This window comes from Musca autumnalis, unplaced genomic scaffold, assembly GCF_047663935.1.
Source record: "Musca autumnalis isolate F117 unplaced genomic scaffold, ASM4766393v1 scaffold_5, whole genome shotgun sequence".
Taxonomy (NCBI): domain Eukaryota; kingdom Metazoa; phylum Arthropoda; class Insecta; order Diptera; family Muscidae; genus Musca; species Musca autumnalis.
In genome coordinates, this window is record NW_027412088.1 from 192,665,233 (window position 1) to 192,685,810 (window position 20,578).

The 20,578-nt window shown below is 30.6% G+C and overlaps 2 protein-coding genes across 2 annotated transcripts; both read right to left on the bottom strand.

The window, feature by feature from the left end:
* Positions 1–3,775: 3,775 nt before the first annotated feature.
* On the bottom strand, positions 3,776–5,531 carry LOC141405711 (probable cytochrome P450 6a21). The gene is made up of 2 exons (XM_073990368.1): positions 4,307–5,531; positions 3,776–4,242 (listed from the first exon to the last, which is right to left on the bottom strand). Exons 1-2 carry the CDS (start codon positions 5,406–5,408, stop codon positions 3,821–3,823), a joined length of 1,524 nt encoding a protein of 507 aa, XP_073846469.1. The 5' UTR covers positions 5,409–5,531; the 3' UTR covers positions 3,776–3,820.
* Positions 5,532–11,756: 6,225 nt separating this feature from the next.
* LOC141387549 (probable cytochrome P450 6a21) lies at positions 11,757–13,467 on the bottom strand. Its single transcript, XM_073957430.1, has 2 exons — positions 12,290–13,467; positions 11,757–12,225 (listed from the first exon to the last, which is right to left on the bottom strand). Exons 1-2 carry the CDS (start codon positions 13,389–13,391, stop codon positions 11,807–11,809), a joined length of 1,521 nt encoding a protein of 506 aa, XP_073813531.1. The 5' UTR covers positions 13,392–13,467; the 3' UTR covers positions 11,757–11,806.
* Between the last annotated feature and the right edge of the window lie 7,111 nt (positions 13,468–20,578).

The following is a 20,578-nucleotide window of genomic DNA, read 5'->3' on the forward strand; positions in this document are numbered from 1 at the left end:
TTTTGCCTAAGATTAGATAAAATCTTAATTATAAGATGATTCGACAAAAAAAGCTCACGCACAAAAAGCTTTCAAAGTTTTCATATATGAACTTTTTTGAAAAAATTTTGGAGTCACTTTAAGCACATATATGGCTCAAAAAAAGCTTTTAAACGACACGAGATAACCAAAATGACATAAGCTTTCGTTTCTCGCCAATTTTATCGCCATATCATAACATATATATATATAATTTTATATCATACATAACTTTATTCCATATATCATATAAACTGAAAGTGGTTTGTGCGTGAACTTTTTATACCCTCCACCATAGTATGGAGGGTATATTAAGTTTGTCATTCTGTTTGTTACACATCGAACTAATCATTTGCGACCCTATAAAGTATATATATTCTTGATCAGGATAAAATTCTAAGACGATCTAGCCATGTCCGTCTGTCTGTCCGTCTGTCCGTCTGTTGTAATCACTCTAGCGTCCGCAATAATTGAGATAGAGTGCTGAAATTTTGCACCCGAGGGTCTTTTTTCCATAGGCAGGTCAAGTTCGAAGATGGGCTATATCGGTCCACTTTTTGGTATAGCCCCATATAACGGTACCTCCGGATTTGAGGTATTTTGACGTTCTTCGCCACATTTGCAGACCGAATTAGCTATAATTTGGCACTTAGGGTTCCTAGTGATCAACAAACTTATATCCCAAAGGATATGGGCATGGTCAATGTTTTGGTATAGTCCCCATATAATGGTACCTCCCGATTTTCGGTATTTTGAGAATTTTAGCCGCAATTTTTAACCGAACTATCTGCAATTTGACATTTGAGGTTCTCAGTGATCATGAAACATCTCCACGAAACATCGTCAACATAGGTCCATGTTTTGGTATAGCCCCCATATAACGGTACCTCCCGATTTTCGGTATTTGGAGAATTTTAGCTACAGTTTTTAACCGAACTAGCTGTAATTTGCCATTTGAGGTTCTCAGTGGTCATGAAACATCCCCACCAAACATCGTCAACATAGGTTCATGTTTTGGTATAGCCCCCATATAACGGTACCTCCCAATTTTCGGTATTTTGAGAATTTTAGCTACAGTTTTTAACCGAAATAGCCGTAATTTGACATTTGAAGTTCTCAGTGGTCATAAAACATCTCCAACGAAACATCGTGAACATAGGTCCATGTTTTGGTATAGCCCCCATATAAAGGTATCTCCCGATTTTCGGTATTTTGAGAATTTTAGCTGCAATTTTTAACAATTTTGTCTATTCAAAAATAATCGTCAATATAGGTCCATGTTTTGGTATATCCCCCCATATAACTGTACCTCCCGATTTTCGGGAATTTTCAGTGGTCACGAAATTTCTACACTAAAATTCGTCAACATGGGTCCATTTTTGAGGGTTTACATTGTTTTGATGAAACTACCCTCAATTTGACTCTTGAAGTTCCCTGCAGCTATAAAACTTTTCCGCCAAAAAATTTAAAGATAGGTTGACTCTTTGATATCGCCCTGTAGGTGGTACCTTTCACCTAGCTGAACACATTTTTTTAGATTAGATTAGATAACACTGTGCAACAAAATGGAGGTGAAAGTCTGGGCACGGAAAATTACTCTTGGGGAAGAAAGGCCTTGGTGAGTATATTATGAACCCCGAAGGACAGATCCGCCGTGAGTCGAACTTCCGCGTTATGGTGTGATGAAATTTTTGTTAGAGACCCTGTGGGCCATCAGGAATTAGCGTTATATCTTTGTTCACTGTTGCTTAAGTGCTCTACAAAAACAACAAACAAAGATATAATGCTAATTCATGATGGCTTACAGGGTCTCTTGCAAAAACTTCATCACGCCATAACGCGGAAGTTCGAATCACGGCGCATCTGTCCTTCGGGGTTTTTAATATACACACACCAAGGGCTTTCATCTCCAAAAGAAATTATCTCTGCCCCAACATTTGTGTTCACAGTGTAATTTAAGCAATAGTGGGAGACAGTAGGAGTCTATCCATTGTCGAAAAGTTGTTCCACCTAAAATTGTAAAAGGACCCTAATTATTCCATTTTAATTAAGACTATTTTATGGTGGAGGGTATAAAAAGTTCGGCCCGGCCGAACTTAACGACTTTTTACTTGTTTACTATTTAAATGGAATACAAGTTATTTTAGTTATTAATAGGTTAAAGGTAATTCATTCATGCAACAGGAAAACATTTTTTTGAGAAAAAATTTTTTTTCATTTCATAGGATTTTCCAAAAAATCATTTTTTTTCAAAGTGATTTGTGCGTGACCTTTTTTAATAATTAAATGGAATGAATGTTATTTTTGGCATTAATAGGCAAAAGTTCATTCATTCTCGCTACAGGAAATCATTTTTGAGAAAAAAGGTCAAAAAGTCATAACCCTAGTCTGTACAGGTCCACGCTTTCATAGTGCCCCATTTCTGACTAAAATTCGTCGGTATAGGTCCACGTTTCGATATAGCGCCCATAGAACGGTACCTCCGGATTTTTGTAATACCGAAGATTGTGACGTCAATATCCAACCGAAATGGCTGAAATTCGTTATTTCGTCTTCCAAGAGTTATAAAATATTCCAGAAGAGTATTATCAGTATAGGTCCACGTCTTCCTATATCCCCATAGAAGCTTACTTCTTGATTTTCGGTATTTTTTTAGTTTTAGCCACATTCTCTTACCGAAATATAGGAAATTTGGTATTTTGTCTTCTTTGAGCCTAAAAACTTTCCGTTAGAAATTTGTCGGTATAGACCGACGTTTTGTAATAGCCCCCATAGAATGGTGCCTCACATTGTTTTACCGAAATTGCTGAAATTTAGTATTAAGTCTTCTTCATACATGAAAGGAAAGAAATTATTCCAGTTTACTTCAATACAACTTGTGGTAAAGGTTATAACAAGTTCGGCCCGGCCGAACTTAACGCCGTTCTTACTTGTTTAATAATATTTTTGGGACAATATCGCGGAATTTTTAAATAACATTTTTGAGACAATATCGTGGATTCTTTAAATAATATTTTTTCCGACAATATCGTGGATTTTTTAAATAATATTTTTGGGACAATATCGTGGATTTTTTAAGTAATGTTTTTTGAGACAATATCGTGGATTTTTTAAATAATATTTTTGGGACAATATCGTGGATTTTTTAAATAATATTTTTGGGACAATATCGTGGATTTTTTAAGTAATGTTTTTGAGACAATATCGTGGATTTTTTAAATAATATTTTTGAGACAATATCGTGGATTTTTTAAGTAAAATTTTTGGGACAATATCGTGGATTTTTTAAGTAATATTTTTGAGACAATATCGTGGATTTTTTAAGTAAAATTTTTGGGACAATATCGTGAATGTTTTTAATAATATTTTTGGGAAAATATCGTGGTTTTTTTAATAATATTTTTGAGACAATATCGTAAATTTTTAAAATAATATCTTTGGGACAATATCGTAAATTTTTAAAATAATATCTTTGGGACAATTACCGAGGATTTAAAAATATGGCTTTTATAATCCATGACAACTTTCCCAAAAATATTCGTTTTAATATCCACGACAACTTTCCGAAAAATATTACTAAATCCAAGATTATTGATTATTATTTTGTCCCAAAAATATTCCTTTTTAAAGCCAGGACTATTGTCCCAAAAATATTCCTTTTTAAATCCACGACAACTTTCCCAAAAACATTCCTTTTTAAATCCAAGATTATTGATTATTATTTTTGACCCAAAAATATTCCTTTTAAAATCCAGGATTATTGTTCCAAAAATTGTGAATTATTTTTATTATATTTTTTCTTTCATTCAATTCTTTCCACTTTCAAATATATACCCCTTTCCGGGGCCACTATAACACTCTTCTTATCCAAAGTCAATGGAATTTGGGTTTCACTACATGTTGTGAAACGGAAATGCTTCAACAACAATGCCAAGCCAATCATGGCCTGCATTTTACCAAAACGCATGCCAATGCAATTTCTTGGTCCATCACCGAATGATAAATTTAAAACAGAATCACGTTCGGCAACTTTTTCCGCCGTGAAGTGGTCAGGATTAAATACATTCGGTTGGGGGAAATAACGCTCATCACGATGTATTCCCGCAGCTGGTATAACAATGGCCATGCCTTCTTTGATCACATATTTAGGATTGTCGGCAACAACATAGTCCTCTGAGGCCAAACGATTAATGGTTGGTATGGTGGTGTAAAGACGTAGGGTTTCTTAAGAGAGAAGATCGATATGTTAAATATGTTTTCAGGGTTTCTAATGCAGCTCCCAACTTACCCTGTATCACCTGGTCCAAATACACCATTTCCTTGAGACACTCATAATCAAGAATATCATCATGGCTGGCCAAAATTTTGCACAACTCCTCCCTAGCTTTTTGTTGTATATCTATATTCTGTGCCAATTCATAGAGGGCAAAACTCATGGTGGTCGATGAGGTTTCATAACCAGCCACAAAGAACACAAATGCCTGGGCTGCAATTTGTCCAAATGTCAAATTAATGAACTCATCTCCTGACTCATCTTTGATTAATTTATTATTTTTCAAATCAATTAGCATATCCATAAAATCATTACGTCTGATATTATTTTGTTCCCGATAATCCACAGTTTCTTTGACAATTCTCATAAAATATTCCTCCACCTCGGGCAGGGTTTCTTTGAAATGTAATCTTCTACAGAGATCGGGAAAACTAAAACGCACCACAAACCCCAAATTGCCAAAACGCTGTTCACTCAAGGCCTTATGACCCATTTTCAAAAATTCCTTATCACCAGTCAGAATACAATTCATATCCAAACCAAAAGCACAAGTGCCAATGACATCAGTGGTGAAGCATGCCGCCAAGTCTCTCACTTCCACGATTGAATTATTTGCCAAACGCTCTCCCACTACTTTCACCAAATCATAGCCCAATTTAATGACCAGAGGGAACATGGCTTTCATGCGTCCGGAGGTAAAGGCTGGAGATAATTTATTACGCATATTGCGCCATTTGTTGCCACTTAAGTTTATCAATTGCCCCGACAGAGGATCATCTTCTTCGTTGCTATAGAAACCACGATCGGTAAATTTGTGGAAATCCTTAATCAGGATTTGTTTAATCAATGCCGGATCCATGACAAACACTGCCTTTTTGTACATCCAATAGAAACCCACAAATGGTCCGGGGGAATTTAGAAATTTCACATAATACTCCCGTATTATTTGATCAAAGGAACGGGTCGTGGTGAAGCCATCGAGATTGCCCAAAAACCAATTGGGCGGTTCACATGGTATTCCCAGATTATGCCAATAATTGAAATGTCTTTGTATTAAATGACCAATGTAAACCAATAACACCAATAGAATACTAAGCAGAATTGTTAGGGCGATCATTTTTATGAATGTTGAACCAAACTCAAAAGAATTAATTATTGATGATCTTATTGCTACCGCTATAAAAACAATACTAACAGACAAAGTTATCTAGAAGAGAGTTAAACTAAAGCTTTCACTTTTATAAAGCTGAGGCCGGCTAAACTTTAGATGCTGCACTCTCTTTTGATTTTGTTTATATCAGTGCCAAACAGACATTTGATCTTGATCTTTCAACGATCTGTATTATTATGACACGACCACCATGTTCACCGCTGTGTGCTTTCGTGACAAAAACCGCACAGAGTCACCAAGTGGGAAAATGGGGAATGTATTACCTTTGTAATCGAGAAAGGAATGCAAATGACGAAAAAATTGCACATTGATTACCCACTATATTCCCAAATCCAAAGGTAATGGAATCATTACGCAGACAATTCGTTACACATTCATTTCTTCTGGACACAAGAGAAGAATGTATTACACTGTGTGTCAGTTTTTGGGTCATGGTTTATTAACCACATTCTGACACTTCAACATTCGCGGTCATGGGCCCCAAAGGCCTGCACGGTGCGCCTTAACTAATTTTAAATAGACGGTGCTTACACCTGGGAAGTTTTTGCAGATGCTGAAACTATGATATGAGAAATATCAAGAAACAAAAAAATCACCGGAGGGATTTTCAAATAAGTCGCGATTTATGTTCACCTTTTTAGGGGTTCTTTAGGTTTGCACGATTTTGCTTGGAAATCGCGAGTCCTATGTAAATGGGCCAAAAGAAAATGTTGTAGCTGTGAAAATTCTCCACAAGATTGACCTTTTTGGTATTTAAGTAGGTTTTACCCTTTTTTGAGATATATAAGTTCGAATTGAGACAATGCACTGCGAAATTATCGTAAAGGCCAATCTTGTGGAGAATTTTGACAGCTACAACATTTCCTTTTGGCCCATTCACATGGGACTCGCGGTTTCCAAGCAAAATCGTGAAAACCTAAAGAACCCCTAAAAATGTGAACTTACATCGCGATTTATTTGAAAATCCCTCCGGCGATTTTTTTTTTTGTTTCCTGATATTTCTCATCTATAAGCATTGCAGTTTCAGAATCTGCAAAAACTTCCCAGGTGTAAACATCTTCCATTTAAATTTGGTTAAGGCGCACCGTGTCTAAGGCTTTGATGTCAAAAGGGATCATTTTGTCAGGCACATATCTTCTAAACCGCTTGGAATTTGGGATTACTCGTGGAGACAATGTTGTAGCTATTGTCCTAAAGAGTAATAATTGTGAACATTTAGAATCCATTCAATCGTCAAGGTCCAATTTCCATTATGGTTTTTCTCGGATTTTAGTCTATAGATATCAAACCGATCAAAATAGAAAATAGAAGCAAACAACCAACTAAACAAGTACAAAAGTATAAGTCGGCTTTGCCGACAGAGATATACCCTGTATGGATTGAAATATTTTTTCCCAAAAAAAAAACTTATGTATTTAGGGGGGTTTCAAAATGTTGGCCGTATGCACCCACAAAAGTATGGATAGGATTAAAGTTAAGAAATTTGCGGGGATATCGATAGATAGGGCTTTTTTATCACACTAGCCTACGAAAAACATAATATAGCTATATTCGGTAATATATTCGGTTCGAGCCCTATTACGTACTTACTTACTAGTTGGCCCATTGCATTTGTTCCATAGACCGAACTAAGAAAAGATCTTCATTCCTCTCTGTTTTTCGCTTGACTTTTTGGAATACCGCGCCTTTCCATTTCTTCATCCACTTGTTTGCTCCATCGAAGCTTAGGCCTGCCGATTCTGCGTGCACCGCCATGGGGCATGTGTTCATACGCCTTTTTAGCGGGTTCATAAATGGTTTTATTTAGCTCACCCCGTTTGTTTTATTCTTGGGTCAAATTTAGTAATTCAAATTTCACCCTCTTCCTGTCAACCGATTAATCTGAAATTTTGTATACACTTTGGATTTTGGTGACAATACAATTATGTTTATTCATTATCATTATAAATTCAAGATGGCCGCCGCTACAAAATGGCGGATAATTTATGCTTTATTAATCACATAAATATGGGTATCAAATGAAAGGGCTCAACAAGCAGAATACAATATACTATAAAAAAATTGAAATCCAAGATGGCGGCCGCTACAAAATGGCTGATAACGTAGGTTTTATCAATCCCATCAATATGGGTATCAAATGAAAGGGCTCAACAAGCAGAATACAATATACCATAAAAAATTTAAATCCAAGATGGCGGCCGCTACAAAATGGCGAATGACGTAGGTTTTATCAATCCCATCAATATGGGTATCAAATGAAAGGGCTCAACAAGCGGAATACAATATACTATAAAAATTGAAATCCAAGATGGCGGCCGCTACAAAAAGGCGGATAACGTAGGTTTTATCAATCCCATCAATATGGGTATCAAATGAAAGTGCTCAACCAGTAGAATACAATGTACTATGCAAAATTGAAATCTAAGATGGCCGCCGCTACCAAATGGAGGATAACAATTTTTTTATCAGGGCTTGACGAGAAGAATACAGTGCACTATACAGTGCATCTTATACACCCGAAAGCCATACAGTTTCCTGCTAAGTACAATTACAGGACGGCTGAAAGAAGAATGTTGCCTTTAATACTATCATGGGCTTCTACAATACATAAAATGCAGGGCAGCACTGTGGATCACGCAGTCGTATACTTAGGTGCGAAACTGTTTGAAGAAGGTCAACCCTACGTGGCTCTTAGTAGAGTAAGATCTTTGCAGGGACTACGTATAGAGGAGTTGGACTGCAATAAACTAACGGGCAAGAAACCTTGCAATAATGAAGCACTAAACGAATTAAACAGAATGCGAAATAAAAACTAAAAGCTAGAAAATAAAAATAGGTAAAAAAACTTTTTAAGTTAAACGGTTTTATGTTAAACATACATTGCAATGTTTAAGATAAATGTACCAAAAACCAAAAAATAATAAAATAGATACAGTCGTGGGAATTATAAACATATGCATAGACTAGACTAAAATAAAACGGTGGTTTACAACTGTAATTGCATCTTCATTTGAGGTGGAATTTTTTTAGATTTGAGAACAAGTAAAAGTCACTGGGAGCTAAATCAGGAGAATAAGGTGGGTGGTCAAGCAACTCGAACTTTAATTCGTTGATTTTAGCCATTGTTAAAACACTCTTGTGCGCTGGTGCGTTGTCTTGATGAAAAATTATTTTTTTGTGTTGTAAGCCAGGACGTTTTTCTCGAATTTGTACATTTAATTGATCCAAAAGGTTGCAATAGTACTCTGAATTTATTGTTTTACCCTTTTGCAGATAGTCAATCAATAAAATACCTTTGAAGTCCCAAAAAAAACCGTTGCCATAACTTTACCAGCCGATTGAATTGTTTTTGCCTTCTTTGGGGCACTTCCTCCAGCTTCAGTCCATTGTTTAGATTGTTCTTTTGTCTCTGGAGTATAGTGGTGGATCCGTGTCTAATCAACAGCTATGAAACGACGCCATAACCTTACCGTTGCCATAACCTTACCAGCCGATTGAATTGTTTTTACCTTCTTTGAGGCACTTGCTCCAGCTTCAGTCCATTGTTTGGATTGTTCTTTTGTCTCTGGAGTATAGTGTCTAATCAACAGTTATGAAACGACGCTTAAAATCCATTTTATTTCGCTTAAAACGATCCAAACAAGCTTGAGAAATGTTCATTCTTATGCGTTTTTGATCGACTGTTAACAAATGCTGCACCCATCTTGCAGAAAGCTTTTTCATCTGTAGTTCTTCATGCAAAATTAAATGGATTCGATCATTTGAGGTGCCCATGATATTAGCAATTTCACGAACATTTATTCGTCGATCATTTAATACCACATCATGCACTTTGGCTACAATTTCTGTTGTTGTTGCTGTTTCTGGACGTCCACTATGTGGTTCATCTTCAATGCTTGTACGACCACGTTTAAATTCAGCAACCCAATTTTTTACTGTTGGATATGAAGGAGCACTTTCTTTCACCTAACACATTCACCATATCATTATGAATTTCTTGTCCCGATAAACCTTTTTATGTAAATATTTAATGACAGCACGCATTTTTAATTTTTCCATTGTAAAAAAATTGCGGATGCGTCTTTATACCCTCAGCCTTTAGGCTAAAGAGGGTATTTACACTTTGATACGACCTCATCGAAATAATGGTTTTAGACCCCAAGTATGTTTGTACAATATCCGTTTCAGACAATTTTGAGTAGATCTAGCAATGTCCGTCCCTCTGTCTGTCTGTCTGTCCGTCTGTCTGTCTGGCTGGCTGGTGCGCACGATAACTCTCGAAAGGATCAATCGATTCGGTTTAAATTTTGGGTACCGAAATATTTTGTCCAGATTCGATTTAAGTTCGAAGATGGGCCATATAGGTCCACTCCTTCAGGTACCTCCCCCACAAATGTTCATAAATTGTCGCAAAACTTGTGCGCACAATAACTCTTGTAGGGAATAAGCGATTTGGTCCATACTTTGCACATCGTGTAATTTCTACCAAACTTAGATGAGGTTCCAATATGGACTCAATCGGTCCACTCCTTCGGGTACCTCCCACACAAAATTTCGGAAAAGTTCAGTTTAGGACCTGGTCTCGAATCGCTTTGATTTTTGTTTACGCAAGTTGTATTCGCTGTCCTCTATACGACGCTATAAGTTTCATTAGGGGCAAGTCCATACTTCCTGAGAAAATAGTCTGAAAGTTACAAAAAACCCTATGACCCCGTGTGTAGTGGTTGGAGCGCAAGATAACTCTCAAACGGATCTGCCGATTCGGTCCAAAATTTGGCTTTCGTAATATTTTGTCCAAAATTAGTTAATGTTCAAATATGGATTATATCGGTCCACTCCTTCCGGTACCTCCCCCACAAAAGTTCGAAAATGTTCGGAAAATTTGTGCGTACGATAACTCTTGAAGGGAGTAACCGATGTGGTCCATACTTTGCACATTATGAAATTTCTACCAGACTTAGATGAGGTTCCAATATGGACTCAATCGGTAAACTCCTTCGAGTACCTCCCACACAAAATTTCGGAAAAGTTCAGTTTAGGACCTGCTCTCGAATCGCCTTGGCTTTTGTTGTAACATCTTGTATTCGCTGTCTCCTATACGAAGGTACAACTTTCCTCAGGGGCAAGTCCGTACTTCCTGAAAAAATAGCCTGAAAGTTGAAAAACAAACCCTATGACACCATGTTTATGGTTGGAAGCGCAAGATAATTCTCGAACGGAAATGCCGATTCCGGCCAAAATTTGGCCTTCGTAATATTGATTCCGAACTTACTTGAAGTTCGTGGATAAGCCATATCGGTCCACTCCTTCAGGTACCTACCCCACAAAAGTTCAAAAATATTCGAAAAAATTGTGCGCACGATAACTCTTGATGGGAGTGACCGATTTGGTCCATACTTTAGGTCAGGTTCGAATATGGACTATATTTTTCCACTCCTTCCCGTACCTCCCACACAAAATTTTGGATAAGTTCACTTTAAGACCTGCTATTGAATCACATTGATTTTTGTTGAAGCAACTTACATTTGTTGCCTCAATTACGATGGTAAAAGTTGTTTCAGGGGCAAGTCCATACTTCTTGAGAAAACAGCCCGAAGGTTGTAAAAACCGCCTATGGCACACCCATGGTCTATGTCGGTCCATTCCAAAATTTTGAAACCCCCTAAATACATAAGTTTTTTTGTGAAAAAAGTGTTTCAATTTGCACAGGCTGAGGGTATATCTCTGTCGGCAAAGCCGACTGATACTTTTTTACTTGTTTTTAAATAATATTGTGATAATTAAATTGTGATAATACTTTTAATAATTAAAGTGGATTTTTAAAATATTTTTGAGACAATATCGTGAATATTTTAAGTAAAAGTTTTAAGACAGTATCGTGGATTTTTTTAATAATATTTTTGAGACAACTTCGTAGTTTTTTAGACAATATCGTGGATTTTTTTTAATAATATTTTTGGGACAATATCGTGGAGTTTTTTTTAAATAATATTTTTGAGACAATTACAGAGGATTCTAAAATATGCCTTACATAATCCATGACAACTTTCCCAAAAACATTCCTTTTTAAATCCAAGATTATTGATTATAATTTTGTCCCAAAAATTATTCTTTTTAAATTTAACATTATTGTTTATTATTTTGTCCCAAACATATTCCTTTTAAAAACCAGTATTATAGACCCAAAAATATTCCTTTTAAAATCCACGACAATTTTCCCAAAAATATTCCTTTTAAATCCAAGATAATTAATTATTATTTTTGTCCCAAAAATATTCCTTTTAAAATCGAGGATTATTGTTCCACATCTTGTGCATTATTTTTATTATAATATTCTTCTTTCGTTAAATTTTTTCCACTTTCAAATATATACCGCTTTCCGGGGCCACTATAACACTCGTCTTATCGAAAGTCAAGGGAATTTGGGTTTCACTACATGTTGTGAAACGGAAATTCTTCAGCAACAATGCCAAGCCAATCATGGCCTGCATTTTACCAAAACGCATGCCAATGCAATTTCTTGGTCCATCACCGAATGATAAATTTAAAACAGGATCACGTTCGGCAACTTTTTCCGCCGTGAAGTGGTCAGGATTAAATACATTCGGTTGGGGGAAATAACGCTCATCACGATGTATTCCCGCAGCTGGTATAACAATGGCCATGCCTTCTTTGATCACATATTTGGGATTGTCGGCAACAACATAGTCCTCTGAGGCCAAACGATTAATGGTGGGTATGGTGGTGTAAAGACGTAGGGTTTCTAAAAAGAGAAGCTCGATATGTTAAATATGTTTTCAGGGTTTCTAATGCAGCTCCCAACTTACCCTGTACTACCTGCTCCAAATACACCATTTCCTTGAGACACTCATAATCAAGAACATCATCATGGCTGGCCAAAATTTTCAACACCTCCTCCCTAGCTTTTTGTTGTATATCTATATTCTGTGCCAATTCATAGAGAGCAAAACTCATGGTGGTCGATGAGGTTTCATAACCAGCCAAAAAGAACACAAATGCCTGGGCAGCAATTTGTCCAAATGTCAAATTAATGAACTCATCTCCTGACTCATCTTTGATTAATTTATTATTTTTTAAATCAATTAGCATATCCATAAAATCATTACGTCTGATATTATTTTGTTCCCGATAATCCACAGTTTCTTTGACAATTCTCATAAAATATTCCTCCACCTCGGGCAGGGTTTCTTTGAAATGTAATCTTCTACAGAGATCGGGAAAACTAAAACGCACCACAAAACCCAAATTGCCAAAACGCTGTTCACTCAAGGCCTTATGACCCATTTTCAAAAATTCCGTATCACCAGTCAGCATACAATTCATATCCAAACCAAAAGCGCAAGTGCCAATGACATCAGTGGTGAAGAATGCCACCAAGTCTCTCACTTCCACGATTGAATTATTTGCCAAACGCTCTTCCACTACCCTCACCAAATCATAGCCCAATTTAATGACCAGAGGGAACATGACTTTCATGCGTCCGGAGGTAAAGGCTGGAGACAATTTATTGCGCATATTGCGCCATTTGTTGCCACTTAATTTTATCAATTGCCCCGACAGAGGATCATCGTCTTCGTTGCTAAAGAAACCGCGATCGCTAAATTTGTGGAAATCCTTAATCAGGATTTGTTTAATTAATGCCGGATCCATGACAAACACTGCCTTTTTGTGCATCCAATAGAAACCCATAAATGGTCCGGGGGAATTTTGAAATTTCACATAATACTCCCGTATTATTTGAACAAAGGAACGGGTCGTGGTGAAGCCACCTAGATTGCCCAAAAACCAATTGGGCGGTTCACATGGTATTCCCAGATTATGCCAATAATTGAAATGTCTTTGTAATAAATGACCAATGTAAACCAATAACACCAATAGAATACTAAGCAGAACTGTTAGAGCGATCATTTTTATGAACGCTGAACCAAACCCAAAAGAATTAATTAATGATGATCTTATAGCTACCGCTGTAAAAACAATACTAATAGACAAAGTTATCTAGAAGAGAGTGAAAAGCTTTTACTTTTTCAAAACTGTGGCCGGCTAAACTTTTGTTGCTACACTCTGCTTTGCTTTTGTTTATATCAGTGCCAAACAGCCATTTGTCGCTGGTTACGAAGATTTTCGGCAATTCGTACACATACTATCCGAACGCAAAGAAAGAGCGTTCAAGAGAGAGCAAATGTTTTGATTTGTTTTGTAGCTTGAGTGCATACAATCTTACTAGCACACTGTCAGAATTTGTCAATGTTTTGAATTCATTCACATTTGTGGCTTCGCTCTTCATATATTGTGAGCGTGAATAAATTTAGAATGAATAGCAGAATGCCTTCCCCTGCTATAATACATTCTCATTTTAGTCGTTCTGTTCTTGGTTAGCTGTGGTTTATAAACTGATCTCTCAACGATCAGTATTATTATGGCAAGGCTGCCCAACTCTATGTGTTTTCGTGAGAAAAAAGCAGAGATGACCTGAAAAGCAGAGTAAGGCAGAGAAATTTTTTGGGTCTCCCTTGTGCTCTTAATGAGCGTAAGTTCGTTGATGCTCACAACGTGTTAACATCTACACAGGCTGTGAGCGATAACCAATTTGAGCTCACTTAGAGCACATATTCTCTCTTGTGAGTCACAATGCCTTCCACTGCTGAAAAGATTCTCGTTCCATGGCTAAACAAAGGCAAGCCTAAAAATGTGAGAAGATGTTTGGGGTTTGTTGTGATGATAAACACGCCTGTTTGCAACGCAATTCACTACTATACATATACATTAATTAACACAGGCAACAAGTTTGAACAGTGGATCGAAATTAATAAATAATCGTGGATTTTTTAAATAATATTTTTGCTAAAAAATCGTGGATTTTTTAAATAATATTTTTGCTTAAATAATCGTGGATTTTTTAAATAATATTTTTGCTTAAATAAGCGTGGATTTTTTAAATAATATTTTTGCTTAAATAATCGTGGATTTTTTAAATAATATTTTTGCTTAAATAATCGTGGATTTTTTAAATAATATTTTTGCTTAAATAATCGTGGATTTTTTAAATAATATTTTTGCTTAAATAATCGTGGATTTTTTAAATAATATTTTTGCTTAAATAATCGTGGATTTTTTAAATAATATTTTTGCTTAAATAAGCGTGGATTTTTTAAATAATATTTTTGCTTAAATAATCGTGGATTTTTTAAATAATATTTTTGCTTAAATAATCGTGGATTTTTTAAATAATATTTTTGCTTAAATAATCGTGGATTTTTTAAATAATATTTTTGCTTAAATAATCGTGGATTTTTTAAATAATATTTTTGCTTAAATAATCGTGGATTTTTTAAATAATATTTTTGCTTAAATAATCGTGGATTTTTTAAATAATATTTTTGCTTAAATAATCGTGGATTTTTTAAATAATATTTTTGCTTAAATAATCGTGGATTTTTTAAATAATATTTTTGCTTAAATAATCGTGGATTTTTTAAATAATATTTTTGCTTAAATAATCGTGGATTTTTTAAATAATATTTTTGCTTAAATAATCGTGGATTTTTTAAATAATATTTTTGCTTAAATAATCGTGGATTTTTTAAATAATATTTTTGCTTAAATAATCGTGGATTTTTTAAATAATATTTTTGCTTAAATAATCGTGGATTTTTTTTAAATAATATTTTTGCTTAAATAATCGTGGATTTTTTAAATAATATTTTTGCTTAAATAATCGTGGATTTTTTAAATAATATTTTTGCTTAAATAATCGTGGATTTTTTAAATAATATTTTTGCTTAAATAATCGTGGATTTTTTAAATAATATTTTTGCTTAAATAATCGTGGATTTTTTAAATAATATTTTTGCTTAAATAATCGTGGATTTTTTTAAATAATATTTTTGCTTAAATAATCGTGGATTTTTTAAATAATATTTTTGCTTAAATAATCGTGGATTTTTTAAATAATATTTTTGCTTAAATAATCGTGGATTTTTTAAATAATATTTTTGCTTAAATAATCGTGGATTTTTTAAATAATATTTTTGCTTAAATAATCGTGGATTTTTTAAATAATATTTTTGCTTAAATAATCGTGGATTTTTTAAATAATATTTTTGCTTAAATAATCGTGGATTTTTAAATAATATTTTTGCTTAAATAATCGTGGATTTTTTAAATAATATTTTTGCTTAAATAATCGTGGATTTTTTAAATAATATTTTTGCTTAAATAATCGTGGATTTTTTAAATAATATTTTTGCTTAAATAATCGTGGATTTTTTAAATAATATTTTTGCTTAAATAAGCGTGGATTTTTTAAATAATATTTTTGCTTAAATAATCGTGGATTTTTTAAATAATATTTTTGCTTAAATAATCGTGGATTTTTTAAATAATATTTTTGCTTAAATAATCGTGGATTTTTTAAATAATATTTTTGCTTAAATAATCGTGGATTTTTTAAATAATATTTTTGCTTAAATAATCGTGGATTTTTTAAATAATATTTTTGCTTAAATAAGCGTGGATTTTTTAAATAATATTTTTGCTTAAATAATCGTGGATTTTTTAAATAATATTTTTGCTTAAATAATCGTGGATTTTTTAAATAATATTTTTGCTTAAATAATCGTGGATTTTTTAAATAATATTTTTGCTTAAATAATCGTGGATTTTTTAAATAATATTTTTGCTTAAATAATCGTGGATTTTTTAAATAATATTTTTGCTTAAATAATCGTGGATTTTTTAAATAATATTTTTGCTTAAATAATCGTGGATTTTTTAAATAATATTTTTGCTTAAATAATCGTGGATTTTTTAAATAATATTTTTGCTTAAATAATCGTGGATTTTTTAAAATAATATTTTTGCTTAAATAATCGTGGATTTTTTTAAATAATATTTTTGCTTAAATAATCGTGGATTTTTTAAATAATATTTTTGCTTAAATAATCGTGGATTTTTTAAATAATATTTTTGCTTAAATAATCGTGGATTTTTTAAATAATATTTTTGCTTAAATAATCGTGGATTTTTTAAATAATATTTTTGCTTAAATAATCGTGGATTTTTTAAATAATATTTTTGCTTAAATAATCGTGGATTTTTTAAATAATATTTTTGCTTAAATAATCGTGGATTTTTTAAATAATATTTTTGCTTAAATAATCGTGGATTTTTTAAATAATATTTTTGCTTAAATAATCGTGGATTTTTTTAAATAATATTTTTGCTTAAATAATCGTGGATTTTTTAAATAATATTTTTGCTTAAATAATCGTGGATTTTTTAAATAATATTTTTGCTTAAATAATCGTGGATTTTTTAAATAATATTTTTGCTTAAATAATCGTGGATTTTTTAAATAATATTTTTGCTTAAATAATCGTGGATTTTTTAAATAATATTTTTGCTTAAATAATCGTGGATTTTTTAAATAATATTTTTGCTTAAATAATCGTGGATTTTTTAAATAATATTTTTGCTTAAATAATCGTGGATTTTTTAAATAATATTTTTGCTTAAATAATCGTGGATTTTTTAAATAATATTTTTGCTTAAATAATCGTGGATTTTTTAAATAATATTTTTGCTTAAATAATCGTGGATTTTTTAAATAATATTTTTGCTTAAATAATCGTGGATTTTTTAAATAATATTTTTGCTTAAATAATCGTGGATTTTTTAAATAATATTTTTGCTTAAATAATCGTGGATTTTTTAAATAATATTTTTGCTTAAATAATCGTGGATTTTTTAAATAATATTTTTGCTTAAATAATCGTGGATTTTTTAAATAATATTTTTGCTTAAATAATCGTGGATTTTTTAAATAATATTTTTGCTTAAATAATCGTGGATTTTTTAAATAATATTTTTGCTTAAATAATCGTGGATTTTTTAAATAATATTTTTGCTTAAATAATCGTGGATTTTTTAAATAATATTTTTGCTTAAATAATCGTGGATTTTTTAAATAATATTTTTGCTTAAATAATCGTGGATTTTTTAAATAATATTTTTGCTTAAATAATCGTGGATTTTTTAAATAATATTTTTGCTTAAATAATCGTGGATTTTTTAAATAATATTTTTGCTTAAATAATCGTGGATTTTTTAAATAATATTTTTGCTTAAATAATCGTGGATTTTTTAAATAATATTTTTGCTTAAATAATCGTGGATTTTTTAAATAATATTTTTGCTTAAATAATCGTGGATTTTTTAAATAATATTTTTGCTTAAATAATCGTGGATTTTTTAAATAATATTTTTGCTTAAATAATCGTGGATTTTTTAAATAATATTTTTGCTTAAATAATCGTGGATTTTTTAAATAATATTTTTGCTTAAATAATCGTGGATTTTTTAAATAATATTTTTGCTTAAATAATCGTGGATTTTTTAAATAATATTTTTGCTTAAATAATCGTGGATTTTTTAAATAATATTTTTGCTTAAATAATCGTGGATTTTTTAAATAATATTTTTGCTTAAATAATCGTGGATTTTTTAAATAATATTTTTGCTTAAATAATCGTGGATTTTTTAAATAATATTTTTGCTTAAATAATCGTGGATTTTTTAAATAATATTTTTGCTTAAATAATCGTGGATTTTTTAAATAATATTTTTGCTTAAATAATCGTGGATTTTTTAAATAATATTTTTGCTTAAATAATCGTGGATTTTTTAAATAATATTTTTGCTTAAATAATCGTGGATTTTTTAAATAATATTTTTGCTTAAATAATCGTGGATTTTTTAAATAATATTTTTGCTTAAATAATCGTGGATTTTTTAAATAATATTTTTGCTTAAATAATCGTGGATTTTTTAAATAATATTTTTGCTTAAATAATCGTGGATTTTTTAAATAATATTTTTGCTTAAATAATCGTGGATTTTTTAAATAATATTTTTGCTTAAATAATCGTGGATTTTTTAAATAATATTTTTGCTTAAATAATCGTGGATTTTTTAAATAATATTTTTGCTTAAATAATCGTGGATTTTTTAAATAATATTTTTGCTTAAATAATCGTGGATTTTTTAAATAATATTTTTGCTTAAATAATCGTGGATTTTTTAAATAATATTTTTGCTTAAATAATCGTGGATTTTTTAAATAATATTTTTGCTTAAATAATCGTGGATTTTTTAAATAATATTTTTGCTTAAATAATCGTGGATTTTTTAAATAATATTTTTGCTTAAATAATCGTGGATTTTTTAAATAATATTTTTGCTTAAATAATCGTGGATTTTTTAAATAATATTTTTGCTTAAATAATCGTGGATTTTTTAAATAATATTTTTGCTTAAATAATCGTGGATTTTTTAAATAATATTTTTGCTTAAATAATCGTGGATTTTTTAAATAATATTTTTGCTTAAATAATCGTGGATTTTTTAAATAATATTTTTGCTTAAATAATCGTGGATTTTTTAAATAATATTTTTGCTTAAATAATCGTGGATTTTTTAAATAATATTTTTGCTTAAATAATCGTGGATTTTTTAAATAATATTTTTGCTTAAATAATCGTGGATTTTTTAAATAATATTTTTGCTTAAATAATCGTGGATTTTTTAAATAATATTTTTGCTTAATAATCGTGGATTTTTTAAATAATATTTTTGCTTAAATAATCGTGGATTTTTTAAATAATATTTTTGCTTAAATAATCGTGGATTTTTTAAATAATATTTTTGCTTAAATAATCGTGGATTTTTTAAATAATATTTTTGCTTAAATAATCGTGGATTTTTTAAATAATATTTTTGCTTAAATAATCGTGGATTTTTTAAATAATATTTTTGCTTAAATAATCGTGGATTTTTTAAATAATATTTTTGCTTAAATAATCGTGGATTTTTTAAATAATATTTTTGCTTAAATAATCGTGGATTTTTTAAATAATATTTTTGCTTAAATAATCGTGGATTTTTTAAATAATATTTTTGCTTAAATAATCGTGGATTTTTTAAATAATATTTTTGCTTAAATAATCGTGGATTTTTTAAATAATATTTTTGCTTAAATAATCGTGGATTTTTTAAATATATTTTTGCTTAAATAATCGTGGATTTTTTAAATAATATTTTTGCTTAAATAATCGTGGATTTTTTAAATAATATTTTTGCTTAAATAATCGTGGATTTTTTAAATAATATTTTTGCTTAAATAATCGTGGATTTTTTAAATAATATTTTTGCTTAAATAATCGTGGATTTTTTAAATAATATTTTTGCTTAAATAATCGTGGATTTTTTAAATAATATTTTTGCTTAAATAATCGTGGATTTTTAAATAATATTTTTGCTTAAATAATCGTGGATTTTTAAATAATATTTTTGCTTAAATAATCGTGGATTTTTTAAATAATATTTTTGCTTAAATAATCGTGGATTTTTTAAATAATATTTTTGCTTAAATAATCGTGGATTTTTTAAATAATATTTTTGCTTAAATAATCGTGGATTTTTTAAATAATATTTTTGCTTAAATAATAGTGGATTTTTTAAATAATATTTTTGCTTAAATAATCGTGGATTTTTTAAATAATATTTTTGCTTAAATAATCGTGGATTTTTTAAATAATATTTTTGCTTAAATAATCGTGGATTTTTTAAATAATATTTTTGCTTAAATAATCGTGGATTTTTTAAATAATATTTTTGCTTAAATAATCGTGGATTTTTTAAATAATATTTTTGCTTAAATAATCGTGGATTTTTTAAATAATATTTTTGCTTAAATAATCGTGGATTTTTTAAATAATATTTTTGCTTAAATAATCGTGGATTTTTAAATAATATTTTTGCTAAAATAATCGTGGATTTTTTAAATAATATTTTTGCTAAAATAATCGTGGATTTTTTAAATAATATTTTTGCTAAAATAATCGTGGATTTTTTAAATAATATTTTTGCTAAAATAATCGTGGATTTTTTAAATAATATTTTTGCTAAAATAATCGTGGATTTTTTAAATAATATTTTTGCTAAAATAATCGTGGATTTTTTAAATAATATTTTTGCTAAAATAATCGTGGATTTTTTAAATAATATTTTTGCTAAAATAATCGTGGATTTTTTAA

What these genes read in the sequence shown, in the direction of transcription:
- LOC141387549 (XM_073957430.1), bottom strand. Translation starts at nt 13,391, where the DNA reads ATGATCGCTCTAACAGTTCTGCTTAGTATTCTATTGGTGTTATTGGTT. An exon ending in TTTGGAGCAGGTAGTACAGG is followed by an intron (nt 12,226 to 12,289) that starts GTAAGTTGGGAG and finishes TTCTCTTTTTAG; the next exon opens with AAACCCTACGTCTTTACACC.
- LOC141405711 (XM_073990368.1), bottom strand. Translation starts at nt 5,408, where the DNA reads ATGATCGCCCTAACAATTCTGCTTAGTATTCTATTGGTGTTATTGGTT. An exon ending in TTTGGACCAGGTGATACAGG is followed by an intron (nt 4,243 to 4,306) that starts GTAAGTTGGGAG and finishes TTCTCTCTTAAG; the next exon opens with AAACCCTACGTCTTTACACC.